Source organism: Prionailurus bengalensis, chromosome X, assembly GCF_016509475.1.
Source record: "Prionailurus bengalensis isolate Pbe53 chromosome X, Fcat_Pben_1.1_paternal_pri, whole genome shotgun sequence".
NCBI lineage: Eukaryota > Metazoa > Chordata > Mammalia > Carnivora > Felidae > Prionailurus > Prionailurus bengalensis.
Window position 1 is genome coordinate 49,285,058 of NC_057361.1, and position 21,657 is coordinate 49,306,714.

Sequence of the window (21,657 nt, forward strand, 5' to 3'; positions counted from 1 at the left end):
ATTTTTGATGGAGTCTTTTGGGTTTTCCATATAGAGTATCATGTCATCTGCAAATAATGAAAGTTTGACTTATTTTTGCTAATTTGGATGCCTTTTATTTATTTTTGTTGTCTGATTGCTTAGGCATGGAATTGCAGTACTATGTTAAGTAACAAGGGAGAGAGTGGACATCCTTGTCTTTTTCCTGATCATAGAGAAAAGCTCTCAGTGTTTCCCCATTGGTGATGACATTAGCTGTGTTTTTTTTTTATATATATGGTCTTTATGATGTTGGGGTATGCTCTCTCTATCCTTACTTTGTTGAGGATTTTATCATAATTGGGGGTTTACATTGCCAAGTGCTTTTTCTGCATCCATTGGGAGCATAATATTGTTCCTCTCTTTTATTAATATGGTGTATGATACTGATTGATTTACAAATATTGAACCACCCTTGAAGCCAAGGGGTAAATCCCATTTGGTCATGTTGGATGATTTTTTAATGTATAATTGCATTCAATTGGCTATATTTTTTTGAGAATTTTTGTATCCACATTCATCAGAGATATTGGCCTGTAGTTCTCTTCCTTAATGGAGTCTTGAGATTTGGTATCAGGGTAATTCTGGTCACATAAAATGAATTTGGAAGTTTTCCTTTCATTTCTGTTTTTTAAAATAGTTTGAGAAGAATAAGTATTAACTCTTCTTTAAATGTTTGGTAGAATTCTCATGTGAAACCACATGGTCAGGGACTTTTGTTTGTTGGGATTACTGATTCAATCTTTTTCTGGTTATTGGTCTGTTAAGGTTTTCTGTTTCTTCCTATTTCAATTTTGGTAGTTTATATGTTTATAGGAATTTATCCATTTCTTCCAGATTGTCCAAATTGTTGGCATGTATTTCTTTATAATATTCTCATAGTTGTTTTTATTTTTGTGGTGTTGGTTGTTATTTCTCCTCTCTCAGTTGTGATTACATTTATTTTCATCTTTCTCTTTTCTTTTTGACAAGTCAGCTATGGGTTTATCAATTATATTAATTTTGTCAAAGACCCAGCTCCTGGTTTCATTGATCTGTCCTTTGGGGTTTTTTAAGTTTCTATACCATATATCCCTGCTCTAATCTTTAGTAATTCATTCTGCTGGTTTTACATTGTTTGTTGTTTTTTTTTTCAAAGCTCCTTTAGGTGCAAAGTTAGATTCTTTATTTGATATTTTTCTTGATTCTTGAGGTAGGCCTGTATTGCTATATACTTCTCTCTTATGATCACTTTTGTTGCTTCCCAAAGGTTTTGGACCATTGCATTTTTTTTTATTTTAGAGAGTGAGAGATAGTGGAAGAGAGAGACAGAAGGAGAGAAAGAGATAGAGAGAGAGAGAGAGAGAGAGAGAGAGAATCTTAATCAGGCTCCATGCTCTGCATGGAGCCCAATGCAGGGCTCAATCTCACAACCATGAGATCATGACCTGAGCTGAAATAAAGAGTTGTACGCTTAGCCAACCGAGCTACCCAGGCACCCCTGGGCCATTGCATTTTTATTTTTACTTGATTCCATGTTATTTATTTATTTATTTATTTATTTATTTATTTATGGGAGAGCACAAGCAGGGGAGAGGCAGAGAGAAGGGGACAGAGGATTCAAAGTGTGCTCTGTGCTGACAGACTGACAGTAGCAAGCCTGATGTGGGGCTTGAACTCATGAACAGCAAGATCATGACCTGAGCTAAAATCAGATGCTCAACCGACTGAGCCACCCAGGTGCCCCAGTTTCCATGTATTTTTTATTTCCTCTTTAATTTCCTGGTTGACCCTTTCATTATTTAGTAGCCTATTCTATAACCTCCATGTATTTGTGGACATTCCAAATTTTGTATTCTGATTCATTTCAAGTTTCATAGCACTCTGGTCAAAAAATATGCATTCTATACTCGCAATCCTTTTGTACTTGTTGAGGATTGATTTGTGGCCCAGTATGTGATCTTTTCTGGATAATGTCCCATGTGCACTTGAAAACAATGTGTATTCTACTACTTTACTATGCAATGTTCTGAATATATCTCTAAGTCCATCTGGTCCAGTGTGTCATTCAAAGCCATTGTTTCCTTGCTGACTTCCTGCTTAGATGATCTGTCCATTGCTATAAGTGGGCTGTTAAAGTCTCCTACCATTATTGTATTATTATCAATGAGTTCTTTTATATTTGTTATTAATTGTATTTTATATTTGGGTGCCCTCAAGTTGAGGGCATAAATATTTATAATTGTTAGATCTTCTTGTTGGATAGTCCCTTTTACTATGATATTGTGCCCTTCTTCATCTCTTGTTACAGTCTTTGGTTTAAAATCTAGTTTGTCTGATACAAGTATTGCCACTCTGGCTTTCTTTTGACGTCCATTTGCATGAAAACTTTTATCCCTTTCTTCACTTTCAATCTGCAGATGTCTATAGGTCTAAAATTAGTCTCCTATAGGCAACATATACATGGGTCTTGTTTGTTTGTTTTTTTTAACCCTTTCTGACATCTTATGTCTTTTGATTGGAGTATGTAGTCCATTTACATTCAGAGTAATTATTGATGTATATGTATTTAGTGCCATTTTATTACTTTTTATAATGTTTCTGAAGATTTTCTCTGTCCCTTTCCAGTCTTTGTCACTTTTGGTATTTCCTTCTCTCTCAGAGTCCCTTTTAATATTTTTTTCAGTTCTGTTTTAGTGGTCACAAATTCCATTAGTTTTTGTTTTTCTGGGAAAACTCTTTATTCCTCCTTATATTCTAAATGATAGCCATGCTAGATAGAATAGTCTTGGATGAATATTTTTCCCATTCAGCACATTGAATATATCATCCCACTCCCTTCTGGCTTGCCAGTTTTCTGTGGACATATTTGCTGCCAGGCTTACTGGCCTTCCTTCATAAGTTAAGGAATTCTTTTGTCTTGCACTTAGGTTTTTTTCTTTATCATTATAATTTGCAAATTCAACTACAATTTTTCTTGGAGTTGGCCTGCTTTTCTTGGTTTTGATGGGCGTTGTCTCTGCCTCCTGTATTTGATGTCTGTTTCCTCTTCAGATTAGGAACGTTTTTTGATATAATATCCTCAGATAAACTTTTTGCCCCTTTTTGTCTCTATTTTTCTTCTGGGACTCCTATGATATGAATATTATTACATTTCATAGAGTCACTGAGTTTCCTGAGTCTACTTTTTTGGTCCAAAATTTTTCATTTTTTTTTTGTTTAGCTTCATTTTTCCCCCATTATTCAATATTCTATATCACTTTTTTGTTTCTCTGCTTCTTCCATCCTTGTCATCATTAAATCCAGTTGGTTTCGAATCTTGGCTATTGCATTTTTCATTTTGGTCTGATTGTTTTTTAGGTCTTTTATCTCTGTAGTAAGGATCTGCCTGATGTCTTCTATGCTTTTCTCACCCCTGATAGTATCTTTATGATTGTTGCTCTAAATTCTGGACCAGACAAATTACTTATATGTGTTTCAATTATATCCCTGATCATGACCTTTTCTTGTTCTTTCTTTTGGGATGAATTCCTCCGTCTTGACATTTTGTCTAGGTCTCTGTCTTCTCTGTGTTAGGAGAGCCTGTTATGTTTCCTGCTTCTGAGAGTAATGGCTTTATGAAGAAAAGGTAATTTAATGTTCAGGGCCTGGTACTTCAGAAAGTGTCTCTGGTGTGTGCTGCTGTGTTTTGGCTGCTCTTTCCCTCAGGTCAGTTGTTTGCAGAGTTTCTCCTTGCCTTCAGTAAGGAGTGTTTCGACCTCGGCCAGAATGTTGCAACTTTTAACTAGGTGTGCTCTGGTTCACTTATTAAAATAGACCAGATGCTATTTACACTAGAACTGAGGATCTACAGAATTCTGTGTTCAGTATATGTGGTGCAAGCAGGGGTTTATTCTGGTCTTTTAGGTGAGGAGCCTGCTGTGCTGGTCCTAATGCACACTCGCACTCACTAGAGAAAAGCAGTACCAACAGAATACAGTGGGGTGGGACTCAGTGTAAGAAGGTTGGGCAGCCAGTTCTGGGGCTCTGCTGTTTACTGAAGTTGGTTTATGCTGATGGGTGAGGGAGGGAAATGTGGTTAGCCTGCTTCTTTTTCCCTGGAGAGGGTAGTCCATGCTTTTTGCTCTCAGAGAAGCACTTTCAGAGGAATGAATTATTTCCCCTTGTGTGTCACAGGCATTTTTCAGATTGCTGATTTCACACTGTCTATCTCTGGGTTGCTTGCCTGCATGGAGTTGCTCAGTGCACCTTGGACTGTACCCTAGTCAGGACTGCTTACTTTTTGAAATTCTAAACTTCAGGGACCTGGCATTGTGGAGACCTGTGCTAGTCTTCTGGGAAAGGGTCTTGCCACACTGGGACTGATGGAGGTTTGACCCAGGGGGGCAATTGTGCCAGAGTGCAGGGGCATGGGACTTGGAGCAAGTAGGCTAAACAGCCAGTGTCTTGGTTAGCTGCCCTTAGCCGGCGTCTCTGTGCCTATTCTGAGTGGCAGGGAGGGAAATGGCACCTAGTGGTTTATTTTTTCCCATTAAGGCAATGCCACCTCTCACACATGTGCTCCAGAAAGTACTAGCAGTCTTTCCCATGCCCCTTAAGCAATCCTCAGATTGTGCATTCTGCTGTAGGGTTGTTTGCCTGCCTCTTCTCCTAGGGTAAGGCAGTGTCCTCAGGTCTCTATCCCAGCCAAGCCCATGCACCTGTAAAACTCCAGTCTTTGAGCCCCACTAGTTGCAAAATCTCACAATATTCAACCCCTCTCATTTCTCCAGCCAATGGCTTTGGGAGTGTTTTTCTTGTGCAATCCTCTGTGATCTCTCTCTCTCTATATCTATCTCTCCTCTTTCTGTGATCAGAGCTTTCTCCCCTCTGCAATACTGGTGATCCATTTCTCCCCCAAACCACATCTCCGCACTTCTTACCTTCCTCAAAGTGGGCTCTTCTCTCCCTCTAGTTGTGCAGTTTGACCTGTGAGTCCTCAGATCTGTTTCTTGAGTATTCAGAATGATTCAATACTTACCTAGCACTGTTTGAATGATGAGGTAAACCTAGGATGTCCTACTACACTGCTGTCTTAGCTCCCATAATGAAATTGTTTCCTTTTAATCTATGTTTATCTTCCTCCTATTTGAATAGACCTTGTATAACCCAATTCAAGTTTGAAGATTTACCTCAGATAATACTGCTACCACTTGTGTATCGACTGTCACAATTGATTTTTACCATCAAAGATAACCATAACTTTTGTAAGAGTTTGAAATTTCTTAATTTTAGTATCTTTATTTTACACTTCACCATCTACAGAACATAAGACTTTTAAAATAAATATTGCATTCTCCTTTGATTTGTACCTGGGTCCTTTCAATGTCTGATAGATTTGGGCTGCAACATTACAATTAACCAAGAGATGCCATCTGTAAATGCCAATCTGAAGACTGCAGGCTATATCAAAGTAAATATCAGCTATTCTATTTGTCTAGTTTAGAAATTTGCTAATGAAAGCAGTCATCTTGGAAAGGGATTTGTTTTATGGTTTAAGTACAATACAACTTTATTTTTCTGTTGCCATTGGAGATTCTCAAGTACCTTCTTCCTTTTTTATGATTTTCTCCATTGACACTCGTCTCTTGGTAATGCACTTGCAAAGGCATGTGGAAGAATTATCTCATCCCACTGCTCTCAGATATATTTCTGTTGGCATTCTGATTTGCATTTTAGGATAAGTTTTTATATACAATATTTTCAATGATGACACATTCCAATTTGATTGTAAGGTACCTAATTTCAACTCTTAACCATGCTGTAAATTAATTGAGATTTATAATCTTTCCTGGAAATTTAAACTCTACTTTATATAATTATTTGTATGCTTATATAATTGTATCAGTCCTAGGGCATTTTTAATGCCTAAAATATAACCTATAGCCAACATTCTATCCTTAAAGAGATTAAGCTTTGATGACCTGTAAAATGATAGGTTCATCTTCTTCTGACACTTTCACTTTGTCAATCAGTTCTATCTCTTGGTCTGAATGAGATTGAAAATAGCAGCTGTTCAGATGACCACAGGGGAAGGGAAGGAAAAATAAGATAAAAACAGGTGGAGGCAAACCATAAGAGACTCTGAAATACAGATAAAAAACTGGGTGTTGTTAGAGGGGAAGTGGGTGGGGAGATGGGATAAATGGGTAATGGGCATTAAGGAGGGCACTTGTTGGGATGAGCACTGGGGGTTATATGCAGGTGATGAATCAATAGGTTCCAGTCCTGAAATCAATACCACATCGTATTTTAGCTAAATTGAATTTAAATAATAAATTTAAAATAAAAAAAAAGAAAGTAGCAGTTGTTCTACACATTTCTACATTCTGATGAAATACCTACGCTCTTACTTTTCTTTTCCATGTTCAGTCCTCCACATTCATTTTAATTATACCTGAGTATTTTGATCCTACCTCTCATTTTCAATTTAATTTTTCTTCTATTTTATAAATCTAGATGGAATTTACTTATTATATATTATTTTTGAAGACATTCCTAAAATGCAGCTTATGCCATAGTTTATAATTTAAAATCTCATTCTACCCAGAACAGTAAGGCAGACTTTCACTCCCATGTCATATCCTTCTCAGGTCCCAGTTTCCAGTTGGAAGTCCCTAAAGGTCATATAGCTCTGATGATAAAAAGCATGGGTAAAAAGCTTGGGAAGATAAACAGAAGGAAAGTACTCATCAAGTGAAAAAGAGTGTCTGTCCCAATCGAAACATATTTATACTCTTTATAGGATAAATACTTTACCTTGTAATAAAGTAACTCAAGTGTGTTTTTGGTGTTTTCCAAATCACCTCAGTGTTTCAGTGCTTCTATTCTTCAGGAGACAGACTGAGGGAAGGGAAAGCTTGAACTCCTCCATGAACAGCCTCAAAGTTCCAAAGCCTATGGGACCAACTACATAAGAAAATGAAGTACACCTGGTGAAATCAGATTGCATACCTTGTCTAAAGGATACAGCCATTATCAGCTCCAAATTGTGGCCCTTCAAGTGTATGAGTCCAGTGTAGTCAAGTCATCCAGTTTTGAAAGAGAAGTTTGGACTATGGATTTGTATGGGATTTGCCATGTTTTAGGTGTTGGCAGGCCAAAGACAGTTCATGAGTTGCCAGTTTGTAATTTATGTCCTAGAGGTTAAAGTGGCTAACACTAGAATTTCTGGCACATTCAAGAAAGCTTAACTTGCACATTCTTTCTTTATAGATAAACTAAATGAAAAAAATCAAAATTATTAGAAGATTATAAGGAGCACTCAGTCAAAACAAAAATGATAGATAATTTGAATATACATTCTCCAGAAGAGAATATATGTCTGCCCAATGGTCTGTACCTGTGTTCTGATTTTAGTTTTCATTTCATAGTTTAATTTACCAAGGGCACATTTATTTCATTCATTTAATTTTCAGAGGTGAGGAGATGTCAGAAAATCAATGTTTCTTCCATGTTTTTTACTGCCTGTAACTACTACCCTGAATTGTATGCATAGTAATTATTTTTTTCTGGTGAAAAAATTGAAGTTCGGAGAAATGAAATGAACTGCAGTAAGGCCATACAGCCATAAGTGACCAAGCCTGAGTTAAAATCCCAAGCTTTTTGGATTAAGTCTATGCTTTTGTCACTGTAACTCACATTGTCTCTCTAACACTGATTGTATTATTTGTCCCCACGTGCATGAATAGGAGTGGAGAACAACCATGGGATTTTCCTTAAGTTCTAAATATATACTCCAGGAAGGCAAAACAGCATTTAATTAGTAAAATCACCTCAAGACCTCAACAAAAGGAGTTACTTCCTCTAAATAAATTCCTAAAAGAGCAATTGCTTAATAAAATTATGTTTTATCAAGCTTTTGGTATTTATTAGCAAATTGTCTTTCAGATAAGCTGTACCTAACAAGTAACCTAATTCCACGTGGAGTCTGCAATACCTGTTTCCTTTAATAACAATAATATTGTTAGTCATATAGTGCTTACTATGAATAGTGCATTGTTTTTTTAAGTGCTTGATGTATGTTAATTTATTGAATTCCAAAATTGCTCTTCATTTTACAGATGAAGAATAATGAGGTACAGAAAGGTTAAATTAGTTGCACAATATCATGCACTTAAGAAGTGGAAGTAGTGCAACCAGAATTTGAACCTAAGCAGTCTTAAATCAATGATGTCAAGACGAAATATTATCAGTGTCTTTAATCTTATAGGCAAAAATATTTCACAGTTATATTAATTTGTATTTTTTAATTAAAGAAGACTTTATATATATATATATATATCCCTTTCTTCTTCCTTTCCTTCCTTTCTTCTTCCCTCATTCCCTTCCTTCCATCCTTCTTTTCTATCTGACCTGTTTCTACCTTTTCTAACATTAACACACCAGTTAATGTCCTCTGTCTAATTTTTTCTTTGCATGTTCATTTTAAACTAGTGATTTGTAAGAAGTCTGTTATATCAAGAATGTCAAGACCTTCCTTATGTGTTATAAATGTAAACTTTTTAGTTTGACTTTAAACTTTTATTTTTATTGTATATTTGACATATAGAAATTTTAAAATTTTTAAAATTAAAATTTAAATTTTTAAAATCCTGAGGCACCTGGGTGGCTCAGTCAGTTGACTCTTTTTTAAATTTTTTTTCCAACGTTTTTTATTTATTTTTGGGACAGAGAGAGACAGAGCATGAACGGGGGAGGGGCAGAGAGAGAGGGAGACACAGAATCGGAAACAGGCTCCAGGCTCTGAGCCATCAGCCCAGAGCCCGACGTGGGGCTCAAACCCACGGACCACGAGATCATGACCTGGCTGAAGTCGGATGCTTAACCAACTGCGCCACCCAGGCGCCCCGACAGTCAGTTGACTCTTGATTTTGGCTCAGGTCATGATCTCATGGTCTGTGAATTCAAGCCTCATGTAGGGTTCTGCATTGACAGTGAAGAACCTGCTTGAGATTCTCTCTCTCCCTCTCTCTATCTCCCTCCCCTGCTTTCTCCCACTCTCTCAAAATAAATAAATAAACGTAAAAAAGTTTTCAAATCCTTATTTAATGAAATCTATCAATTCTTCCAATTTTTTTCTTTGCTGTTTTAGGAAGGCTATCATCATACCAAGGTTATATAAATATTCACTCTAACACTTTTTGGCAAACGTTATTATTTAATTTTTCATCTAGACTTTATTTTGGTATATAACATGAAGATTCAGGAGGACACTCTTTCCATCTTTCCAATACTTTTAGGGATCTATTATTTTTCTCAGATCATTTCTATCAGTTCAATGGGATTTGATAAAGAGAGGAAGTAAAAGCATAAGCTTAGCTGTCACTTCGAGCAAGAAAGCTGACTTTCAAAATAGGTAATTTAATGTATTATTCTTTTTCTTACAAGTTTCTTACCTATCTGTTAAGATTTTCTTTTTTTAAAAAAGAACACATATTTATTGTTGAGAGACAGAGACAGAGCATGAGCAGGGGAGGGGCAGAGAGAGAGGGAGACATAGAATCCGAAGCTGGTTCCAGGCTCCAAGTAGTCAGCACAGAGCCCGACATGGGGCTCAAACCCAAGAACCGTGAGATCATGACCTGAGCCGCAGTCAGATGCTTAACTGACTGAGCCACCCAGGCACCACTATCTGTTAAGATTTTCTACTTCCTTTTTTTTTAAATATAAAATTTATTGTCAAATTGGTTTCCATACAACACCCAGTGCTCATCCCCAAAAGGTGCCTTCTTCAATATCCATCACCCACCTTCTCCTCCCTCCCACTGCCCATCAACCCTCAGTTTGTTCTTAGTTTTAAAGAGTCTCTTATGTTTTGGCTCCCTCCCTTTCTAACCTTTTTTTTTTTCTTCCTCTCTCCCATGGACTTCTGTTAAGTTTCTCAGGATCCACATAAGAGTGAAATCATATGGTATCTGTCCTTCCCTGTATGACTTATTTTACTTAGCATAACACTCTCCAGTTCCATCCACGTTGCTACAAAAGGCCATATTTCATTCGTTCTCATTGCCACGTAGTATTCCATTGTGTATATAAACCACAATTTCTTTATCCATTCATCAGTTGATGGACATTTAGGCTCTTTCCATAATTTGGCTATTGTTGAAAGTGCTGCTATAAACATTGGAGTACAAGTGTCCCTATGTATCACACGCCTGTATCTCTTGGGTAAATTCCTAGCAATAGCTGGGTCATAGGGTAGATCTATTTTTAATTTTTTAAGGAACCTCCACACTATTTTCCAGAGCGGCTGCACCAGTTTGCATTCCCACCAACAGTGCAAGATGGTTCCCATTTCTCCATATCCTCACCAGCATCTATAGTCTCCTGATTTGTTCATTTTAGCCACTTTCTTACACCATTCACAAAAACAAACTCAAAATGTGAGACAGGAAACCATCAAAACCATGGGAAAAGATATTTACACATGACATATCGGACAAAGGGCTAGTATCCAAAATCTATGAAGAGCTCACCAAACTCCACACCAGAAAAACAAATAATCCAGTGAAGAAATGGGCAGAAAACATGAGTAGACACTTCTCTAAAGAAGACATCCAGAGGGCCAACAGGCACGTGAAAGGATGCTCCACGTCGCTCCTCATCAGGGAAATACAAATCAAAACCACACTCAGATATTACCTCATGCCAGTCAGAGTGGCTAAAATGAACAAATCAGAAGATTTTTCTACTTCTTGAATATATTTTGATCATGTTTAGTTTCCTAGAAAAGTAATACAGATGCCCATTTTCTTTGTTATAAGCAAAAGTTGTAATTTGTTTGTTATTGTACAGAGTATTTTTTCATAATTTCAAAAAATATCTCCTTCATATATGATTTAATCTACTCAGGTAATCCTAATTTTATACATTTATTTTATTCTTTCTTTAAAATTCAACTAATTAATGTGCTTCACACTAAAAAAAGCATGTTTATTCAACCACTGGAATGCTGTTATTTAGTTGTAAGTAATTTAAACATTAAAATGGATATTTTTTTTGTAAAAAAAGGGAATAAAATCATATGATCTATAAAATAAAAGAAAGGAACTCAAGCAAATGTGTTTTTGCCCAAACTTGCAGAAACAGAGTAGAGTGTTGGTTACCAGGGACAGGGATGGGGGGAATGGGGAAATGTTGGTAAAAGTGTACAAACTTCCAATGATAAGATCAATAAGTTTCTGGGATGTAACATACAGCATAGTGATTATAGTCAATAATACCATATTACATACTTGAAAGCTGCTAAGAGAGTAATTCTTAAATATTTTCATTACAAAAATAAAAAGTAATTATGTGAAATGATGGAGATGTTAGCTAATGCTATGGTGGTGATCTATTTTTAATATATGTGTATCAAACCAATGAGTTGTACACCTTAAACTTACACAATGTTATGTGTCAATTATATTTCAATAAAACTAGGGGAGGGGAGAAAACAACAATGGCCAGAACAATACTAAATCTCTGTCTGTTGCGCCCAGATCATTTGATAAGGCTTTTATTTTGGTTTCTCACAAACTCCCTTTTATGGAGGGACTCCAATATGATTGCTATTTATTGTTAATTCTGCTCTCTTGATAAAGCGTTCACAATAGAAAAAAATGTGCTTTGGGGAGACATCAGGAAGAAGACGAGTGTGCTTTTGCTACTTGCTGTGTTCTTTGGTAAGGAACTTGTAAAAGAATCACCTAATGATGGTTTATCTAATTGACTTGCTTCTTCAAAGAATTTCTTTTTTTTTTTTGTCAAGTTATCTCAATTCCAGTTAGTTAACATACAGTGTAATATATTAGTTTCAGGTATAGAATTTAGTGATTCATCACTTATATATAACACCCAGTGCTCATCCTAACAAGTGCCCTCCTTAATGCCCATCACCTATTTAACCCATCTTCCCATCCATCTCCCCTCCAGCAGCCCTCATTGTTTTCTATACCCAAGAGTCTGTTTTATGGTTTGCCTTTTCCCCCCTAGTTTATCTGTTTTGTTTCTTAAATTCCACATATGAGTGAAATCATGTGGTATTTGTCTTTCTCTGACTGCCTTATTTTCCTTAGCATAATACTCTATAGCTTCATCCACATCATTGCAAATGGCAACATTTCATTCTTTTTGATGGCTGAGTAATATTCCAGTGTGTGTGTGTGTGTGTGTGTGTGTGTGTATCACCTTCTTTTTAAAAATTTTTTTAAGAAAGAAGGAGAAAGAGAGAGGGGGAGGGACAGAGGGAGAGAGACAGGGAGAAGTTTAAGTGGGCTCATGTACAGCATGGATCCCAATTCAGGGCTTGATCTCAAGACCATGAGATCATGACCTAAGCAAAAGTCAAGAGTTGGACGTTGAACCAACAGAGACAGTCCGGCGCCCCAATACCATACCTTCTTTATTCATTCATCAGTTGATGGACATTTAGGTTCTTTCCATAACTGGGCTATTGTTGATAATGCTGCTATAAACATCCCTTCAAGTAAGTATTTATGTATCTTTTGGGTAAATATCAGTAGTGCATTGCTGGGTCATAGGGTAGTTCTATTTTTAACTTTTTGAGGAACCTCCATACTGTTTTCCAGAGCGGCTGCACCAGTTTGGATTCCCACCAACAGTGTAAGAGGGTTCTCCTTTCTCCACATCCTTGCCAACACCTGTTGTTTTCTGTGTTGTTAATGTTAGCCATTCATCTTCAAAGAATTTCTTGGATTTACCGAACAAATCTTTTTTTCTATTATTTCATTAATGTTTGCTTTTACCATTTTGTAGCCAGTGTCCTTCTTCCCTCTTTTGTTTTCTGTTGTCTTTTTTATTTGATTGCCTAACTCATTTATTTTCATCCTTTATGTTTGGTACTTAAGGTCTTTGAGTGTGTAAATTTGCTTGAGTTCATTCACATAGTACCTGGTATTTCAAATATCATTAAATTGGAATTTGATAAGAATGTACACTCCTGAGCACCACTTATTTTGGTAGATTTGGAGTGGAGCCAAGAAATCTGGATATTTTTTTTGACAAGATCTTCAGACAACACATCGGAAAATCCATCATAATTATTGAGGTATTTGTTCTCATTATTGTTTTTTTCTAAATTCACTCTAATAAGAACTCTGATTTGCATTTTGTTCCATAAATGGTTAATTCTGTTTTAATTTTCAAAAAATATGGCATGATATTTTTTTAAGTAAGCTCTATGTCCAATGTGGGGCTTGAACTCACAATCCTGAGATCAAGAGTTGCATGCTCTACTGACCGAGTTAGCCAGGTGTACCTCTATGATATTTTCTTTATATTTTAAGAGAATTCAATATCTGAAAAATACAACAGTATTATAACAAATACTTATATCCCCACCACCAATAATTAACTGTTGCTATTTTGTCATATTTCCTTTCATTTTTAAAGATGAAATAGATTTAATTTAATTTCCTTTTAGTAACTATTCTGTGTCCTATTCTATTTAGGGTTCCTCATGACTGTAAGTTTGGTAGGAGTCACTCTAGCATATTTCCATTAGTGTCACATACATATGAATGCATCTATAAACACCATAAAGTGTTGTACTAATTAAGTTTTTGAGATCTATACACATTAATATATTTAGATATAGTTCACTCCTCTTATCTTCTGTATTCTATTGATCATACTATATTTTGTAATTTAAATCCCAGTTAAAAAAACAGTGTAATATTACTTTCAGGTGTACAATATAGTGATTCAATAGTTCCATACATCACTTGGTGCTCATCACAACAAGCATTCTCCTTAATCTCAATTACCTATTTCACCCATCCCCCTACCCATCTCCCCTCCAGCAACCACCAGTCTGTTCTCTATAGTTAAGAGTCTGCTTCCTGGTGACCTCTATCTCTTTTTTACCATTCTGTTCATTTGCTTTGTCTTCCAAACTCCACATCTGAGTGAAATCATATGGCACTTGTTCTTTCTGACTAACTTATTTTGTTTAGGATAATACTGTCTAGCTCCATCCATGTCCTTGCAGATGGCAAGGTTTCATTCTTTTTTATGCCTGAGTAATATTCCCTTGTATATACATATACCACAACTTTTTTATCCATTCATCTATCAAAGGACACTTGGGCTATTTTCATAATTTGGCTATTGTAGATTATGCTGCCATAAATATCAGGGTGCATGTATCCCTTTGAATTAGTATTTTTTTCATTCTTTGTGTAAATAACCAGTAGTAAGATTGCTGGATTGTAGGGTAGTTCCATTTTAACTTTTTGAGGAAACTTCATACCTTTTTCCACAATGGCTGTACCAGTTTGCATTCCCACCAGCAGTGCAAGAGGGTTCCCCTTTCTCCATATCCTTGTCAACACTCGTTTCTTCTGTTGTTGATTTTAGCTATTCTGGCAGGTTTGAGGTGGTATCTTACTGTAGTTTTGATTTGCATTTCTCTGATGGCCAGGAATGTTGAGCATTCTTTCATGTATCTGTTGGCCATCTGTATATCTTCTTTAAAAAATATCTATTCATGTATTCTGCCCATTTTTAATTGGATTATTCAAAATGGATTAAAAACATAAATGTGATACATGAAATGATAAAAATCCTAGAAAAAAATCCTAGAAAAGAACACAGGCAGTAAGATCTTTGACATTAGCCATAGCAACTTCTTTCTAAATAGGTCTCCTGAGACAAGGGAAACAAAAGCAAAAATAAACTATTGGAACTGCATCAAATAAAAAAGCTTCTGCACAGTGAAGGAACCAATCAACAGAACTAAAAGGTAACCTGTGGAATGGGAGAAGATATTTTCAAATGACATATCTAAGAGAGGATTTGTATCCAAAATATATAAATTCGTACCATGTATATGGTATATATATATATATACATATATATATATATACACACACACACACACACATATATATATATATATGTATATATATATAACCACGAGATCATTACCTGAGCCAATGTCCGACACTTAACCGACTGAGCCAGCCAGGTGACCCTTCTCTTTCTTAATCTTAATTAAATTAGGTAAACATGTTAATGTTTGCCACTAAAATTGTATTCTCATTAATTTCTACCTTTAGTAGAAATTACCTTCTGAATTTTAAATATTCAAATACCTTCTGAATTTTAAAAATTTATAAATGCAGTGCATTCTTCTACAAACTATAGGAAAATTTAAAATCTAATTTAAAAAATGAAAGGAATAGTTATTCATAATTTCAACACTAAATAATAACTAAAATTAACATACCAGTGAATAGTGTTCCAGATTTCTATTTATGCATACACTTAAAGAGAATTTACCTATACAAACTGTTTAAAAATAGTTTTAAAATAAAAAAAATATCTTCACTTTATCTTTTGGTATTGAAACATACATCCTTGTATAATTTCTAACTATACAGAAATATAAAAAGCTGAAAGTGAAAATACTGTGATTTCCCTATAACTACTATTTATTTCATACATACCTTTAAAGATACTTTATATCGTGTGAATTAACCACCCATTTTTTACACACAGTACATATTATTTTATTGTATGATAATATATTTCACCAATGCTGCGCGATTATCTTTAAAAATAATTTTTAAGATACTGCAGTTCATATACACTTTATACATATATTTTTTTTGCATCCTTATCTAGTTTCGTAGGGGAGGTGTCTAAATAAGGCATTTCTAAATACAGGTGGAAATATTCAAAATGTTGATATATATTTTCAAATTGCCTCACAATTATAAAATTTACACTTTAACGGATATGAGAATGCATTTTCTCAGCACTTTGTTGACGATAAGGTTTATCATTATTTTTCATTTTTACAATATGATAAAGGCAGATGTAGAATCTCATTATTCTAATTGAATTTTTTTATTGCTAGTGAGCTTAAGCATCCATTTTTATGCCCATTGGCCATTTGTGCTTCTTCTGTAAAATGCATGCTCAGGCCCAGTCTTTTCCCCTTCCCCCACTGGGGGTATTAATCTTTTCCTTTTTGCTTAGTCGGAGTTCTTTTTCATTTTTCGTCTTTTACATGGGGTCAGTTTGATTCGGGCTTTCATCCTTCCTTGGCTTATGGAGTACATATATATTTACATACATAATATATTCTCCATTGGTCTTTTAATGTCCTTCTCAGAAACTGGCTCCTTTTCTCTCTCCCTCCCTCTTCCCTCTTTTTTCTCTTGTCTTCTCTTTTCTCTTTGTTTCTTTCTCTCTTTGTTTCTCTCGCTCCTTCGCCCCCACCCCCCCCACTACAGAAGTTTTTAATTTTGACCGAGTCGAATCTATCATTCTGGGCTGGCGCCGCGTCAGCAGAGGGGGCGGGGAGGCGAGCTCGGAACTGGGGGAGGGGACGGGGCGGGGAGGAGCGGGCAGAGCGGCTGCAGGAGTTGCTGGGAGTGCGCTTGGTGTGATCACTCAGCGGCGAAGGAGGCCCAGAGACCTGAACGGCAGAGACTTCCCCCGCGGCCTACGGAGCCTTATCTCCACTGGAGGACCAGGGAACCGCAGTCTTCATCACAGAGGTACCGTGCTCTGCACTCCCCGCCCGGCCCGGCCCAGCCTGCTGTGGCGGCGCCTCCTTCCTTCCTTCTTCCCTCGCTCTCTCTCTCGCCCGCCCGCGCCTTCCCAGTCTGCCTGCGTCACCGCGGCCGCCATGGCTGAGAACGGCGAGAGTAGCGGCCCCCCGCGCCCCTCCCGCGGCCCTGCTGCAGCCCAAGGCCCTGCCTCTGCCCCGGCCGAGCCAAAAATCATCAAAGTCACTGTGAAGACCCCCAAAGAGAAAGAGGAGTTCGCGGTGCCCGAGAATAGCTCAGTCCAGCAGTTTAAGGAAGCTATTTCGAAACGCTTCAAATCCCAAACCGATCAGCTAGTGTTGATTTTTGCCGGAAAAATCTTAAAAGATCAAGATACCTTGATCCAACATGGCATCCATGATGGACTGACTGTTCATCTTGTAATTAAAAGCCAGAACCGACCTCAGGGCCAGTCCACACAGCCTAGTAATGCCGCGGGAACTAACACTACCTCCGCGTCGACTCCCAGGAGTAACTCCACATCTGTTTCCACAAATAGTAACCCGTTTGGGCTGGGGAGCCTGGGAGGACTTGCAGGCCTTAGCAGCCTGGGCTTGAGCTCGACCAACTTCTCTGAGCTCCAGAACCAGATGCAGCAGCAGCTCCTGTCCAGCCCTGAGATGATGATCCAAATCATGGAAAATCCCTTTGTTCAGAGCATGCTTTCAAATCCTGATCTGATGAGGCAGCTCATAATGGCCAATCCACAGATGCAGCAGTTGATTCAGAGAAACCCAGAAATCAGTCACTTGCTCAACAACCCAGATATAATGAGGCAGACCCTTGAAATTGCCAGGAATCCAGCCATGATGCAAGAGATGATGAGAAATCAAGACCTGGCTCTCAGCAATCTTGAAAGCATCCCAGGTGGCTACAATGCTCTACGACGCATGTACACTGACATTCAAGAACCCATGCTGAATGCTGCACAAGAGCAGTTTGGAGGTAATCCGTTTGCCTCGGTGGGGAGCAGTTCTTCCTCCGGGGAAGGTACACAGCCTTCCCGCACAGAAAATAGAGATCCACTACCCAATCCATGGGCGCCACCACCAGCTACCCAGAGTTCTGCGACCACCAGCACAACCACAAGCAGTGGCAGTGGGTCTGGCAGTAGCTCCAACAGTGCTACTGGGAACACTGTGGCTGCAGCCAACTATGTCGCCAGCATCTTCAGTACCCCAGGAATGCAGAGCTTGCTACAACAGATAACTGAAAATCCCCAACTGATCCAGAATATGCTGTCTGCACCCTACATGAGAAGCATGATGCAGTCGCTGAGCCAGAATCCAGATTTGGCTGCACAGATGATGCTGAATAGCCCAGTGTTTACTGCAAATCCTCAGTTGCAGGAGCAAATGCGTCCACAGCTCCCAGCTTTCCTGCAGCAGATGCAGAATCCAGATACACTGTCAGCCATGTCAAACCCAAGAGCAATGCAGGCTTTAATGCAGATCCAGCAGGGGCTACAGACATTAGCCACTGAAGCTCCTGGCCTCATTCCAAGCTTCACTCCAGGTGTGGGGGTAGGGGTGCTGGGAACCGCTATAGGCCCTGTAGGCCCAGTCACACCCATAGGCCCCATAGGTCCCATAGTCCCATTTACCCCTATAGGCCCCATTGGGCCCATAGGACCCACTGGCCCTGCAGGCCCTGGCTCCACTGGCTCTGGTGGCCCCCCTGGGCCCACTGTGTCTAGCTCTACACCCAATGAAACCACTAGCCCAACATCAGAATCTGGACCCAACCAGCAGTTCATTCAGCAAATGGTGCAGGCTCTGGCTGGGGCAAATCCTCCACAGCTACCAAATCCAGAAGTCAGATTTCAGCAACAACTGGAACAGCTCAACGCAATGGGGTTCTTAAACCGTGAGGCAAACTTGCAGGCTCTAATAGCAACAGGAGGCGACATCAATGCAGCTATTGAGAGGCTGCTGGGCTCACAGCCATCGTAATTACATTTCTGTACCTTGAAAAAAAATGTATCTTATTTTTGATAATGGCTCTTAAATCTTTAAACACACACAAAATTGTGCTTTACTTTCATTTTGATTCTTTTAAGTCTGTCTAGTTATAAGTCTAATATGCATTTTAAAGTGGAATCCATCCCTCTGTCCCTCCTGTACTGTCCTTTCCTTCCTTCCATCCTCCCTCTTTCCTTCCTTCCTTCCTTCCTTCCTTCCTTCCTTCCCTCCCTCCCTGTTTTGAATGGTGGTAATCAATGCTGTTTCACTCAAAGGTGTTGCATGCAAACACTTCTCTTTATTCTGCATTCATTGTGATTTTTGGAAACCGGTATCAACCTTCACAGTTGGATGAATAAGCTTTGTCCTACAGATGTCCACTTTATTTGCATTTTAAACATTAGCCTATGATAGTAATTTAATGTAGAATGAAAATAATTAAAAACAGAAGCAAACTATTTAAAGCTCTCTAATTTGTGGTACAATACTGCTTATTGTGACTTTGGCATGTATTTTTGCTAGCAAAATGCTGTAAGATTTATACCATTCTTTGCTCTTTTTTGCTATATTTGTACACAGTACAGTAAGCACAATTGGAACTGTACATCCAGAAATATTACAACAGATTCTAAGCAGAACATGTGTAACTAAAATGGGAAAGAATATAAGAAATATTTCTGGAGCTAGGTATATCAAAATTTTGTAGAATCTTACAGCATCTTTGATAAACTCAGTGAAAATGTTGGCTAGGCAAGTTCAGTTAAAATATAGTAGAAATGTTTATCCTGGTATCTCTAAGTATACATTTAATTGTACAGAAAACTTACAGTGTGACATTGTGTCAACATTTTCCAATTAACTGTATATGACCTTAATTTGTGCAGCCTGAAGGATCAGTGTAGTAATGCCAGGAAAGTGCTTTTTACCTAAGACTTCCTTCTCATCTTCTCCCATAAAGAGACCCTAATAAGCATTTTGATCTGTAATTGGAAATGTAATTTTCACTGAAAAGTGTCATGTGATGTTTGCATTACTTTTACCTGCTATGTATAAAGGAAACTGTATCTTTTGACTCTATCAGTTATTTCTCTTGTGCACAGGGAAAAATGCATTAAAAATGACTAAATAAAAAAATTAAAAATGGATAAATCTTTCCTTTTTTGCCTTCTGGCTCTAAGATCATGTTTAATAGGATTGCCCCACCCCAAGATTCTATAAATCTTGTATTTCTCTAATTTTAATGGTTTTGTTAAAAAAAAAAATTCCTTGCCCTACCTGGAGCTATTTTGATGTATGAGTTTAGGTATTCCAACGTTTTTCCCCCAAAGGGTTAGTCAGTTCTTAGCCATTATTTATCTTGTTGCCCATCCCCCCATTTGATATGTTATATATATACTTATGTATATGTATGTGTTTATACACACACACACACACGTGTCTGAATACTCTCAGTACCACTGAATATTGTAGTCCCAGTCCACCATCCTGTAATTACTAATTTAGAAATAAAACTTCATATCTGTTTGGGTAAGTCTTCTATTCATCTTTTTTATTTTTATTTTTCACAGTTTTTGGATGATTCTGACACATTTATTTTACCAGATTAACTTTACAGTTAATAACCCCCCCAATAAAGTTTGATTGGGATCGTATTAAATTGATATGATGTTAGGAACTACAGAACTGCAGTGCTTTCCAGAAAAAAATACATTGCCTCATTTTTTAAAAATTTTTTACGTTTATTCATTTTTGAGAGAGAGACAGAGTGTGAACAGGGGAGGGGCAGAGAGAGAAAAGAGACACAGAATCCGAAGCCGGCTCCAGGCTCTGAGCTGTCAGCACAGACCCTGACGCTGGGCTCCAACTCAAAAACCACGAGATAATGACCTGAACTGAAGTCGGACACTTAACCAACTGAGCCACCCAGGTGCCCCATACATTGCCTCATTTTTAAAAAGTGTTTTATGTCCTTCAAGAAAGTTTTATGTATTTCAGTCCTATATAATTTATGATAAATATATTCCTAGGACAGACAGGAAACAACACTGATTGGGAGCTCTTTTTCTATATGTTACCTATATGGTGAATTTTGCTATATAGGGGAAGAATATATTTTCATAAGTTTAAATTGGCACTTTACTGAAATTTATTAATTTTTGAGATATTCATTTGATCCTTTTGAGTTATTCCTGGTAAGCAATCATATCAATTATGACTTACAATAGTATATTCTCCCTCTTTTCAAAATTTATAACATAGTTTCTGACTGCATGAGTTAAACTCTTCCAAAACAGTGCTAAATAATAAAAGTGACAGTGGCAATCTTGTTTCCCATTTTAACCAGACTATGTTTGCTGTAGCAATTCTAAATTGCATTTAAAAAAAAAAAAAAAGCATTCCTATAGGAGATGATCAAATAAGTTTACAAAACGCTGTATACAATAGCCCCTCTTAGAGAGTCATTATGCAGTAAATATTGACTATTATTCTTTTAAGGAGTATGTTCTTCAGTTTAAGAGTAAAAACTATTTAACTTTGTCTAATTCAACATTTCCCAAGCCTATTTAAGAAATAAATTTTTTTTCTTTTAAACACAACTAATAATATTTGGCCTATTAGTGTTCCTCAGAACAGCAAATTAGGAAGTGGGGGGTTATTATTTCAGTGCTGTGTGATGTTGGGTGTTTGAGATAATTACAAAGACAAAGTCTGCCATAATATATTTAATAATTTTAAGGACATGGATTATTTTATAGGGAAATGAATACCAAAATAAGACACTGGCATTGAAAATAGCAATAAATCAATAGCCATAGGAAAAATGATGTTGTCTGAGGCCTGTCCCAGACAATTTGGCAGGTAAATTTCTTTCAAACAGTCGAGGAATATAATTAATTATTCTTGCCAGATGTTTATCTATTTTTACACTTGATCTTTGCCAAAAGGCTAAGAAGCAATATATCTATTTTTTAATATATTTTGTTTTCTCCCTGAAAAGATCCAGGTCTTTAACCTCTTAATTCTATTTTTTCTTTCTAGTTCATTAATTTTTGTTTCTGACTTTATTTACTCTTTTAATTATTCTTTATCTCTTA

At 37.2% G+C, this 21,657-nt stretch overlaps 1 protein-coding gene across 1 annotated transcript; it reads left to right on the forward strand.

Annotated features, from left to right (window-relative positions):
- Window positions 1-16,373: 16,373 nt before the first annotated feature.
- On the forward strand, window positions 16,374-19,707 carry UBQLN2 (ubiquilin 2). Its single transcript, XM_043571378.1, has one exon. It carries the CDS (start codon window positions 16,682-16,684, stop codon window positions 18,551-18,553), a length of 1,872 nt encoding a protein of 623 aa, XP_043427313.1. The 5' UTR covers window positions 16,374-16,681; the 3' UTR covers window positions 18,554-19,707.
- Window positions 19,708-21,657: the final 1,950 nt, after the last annotated feature.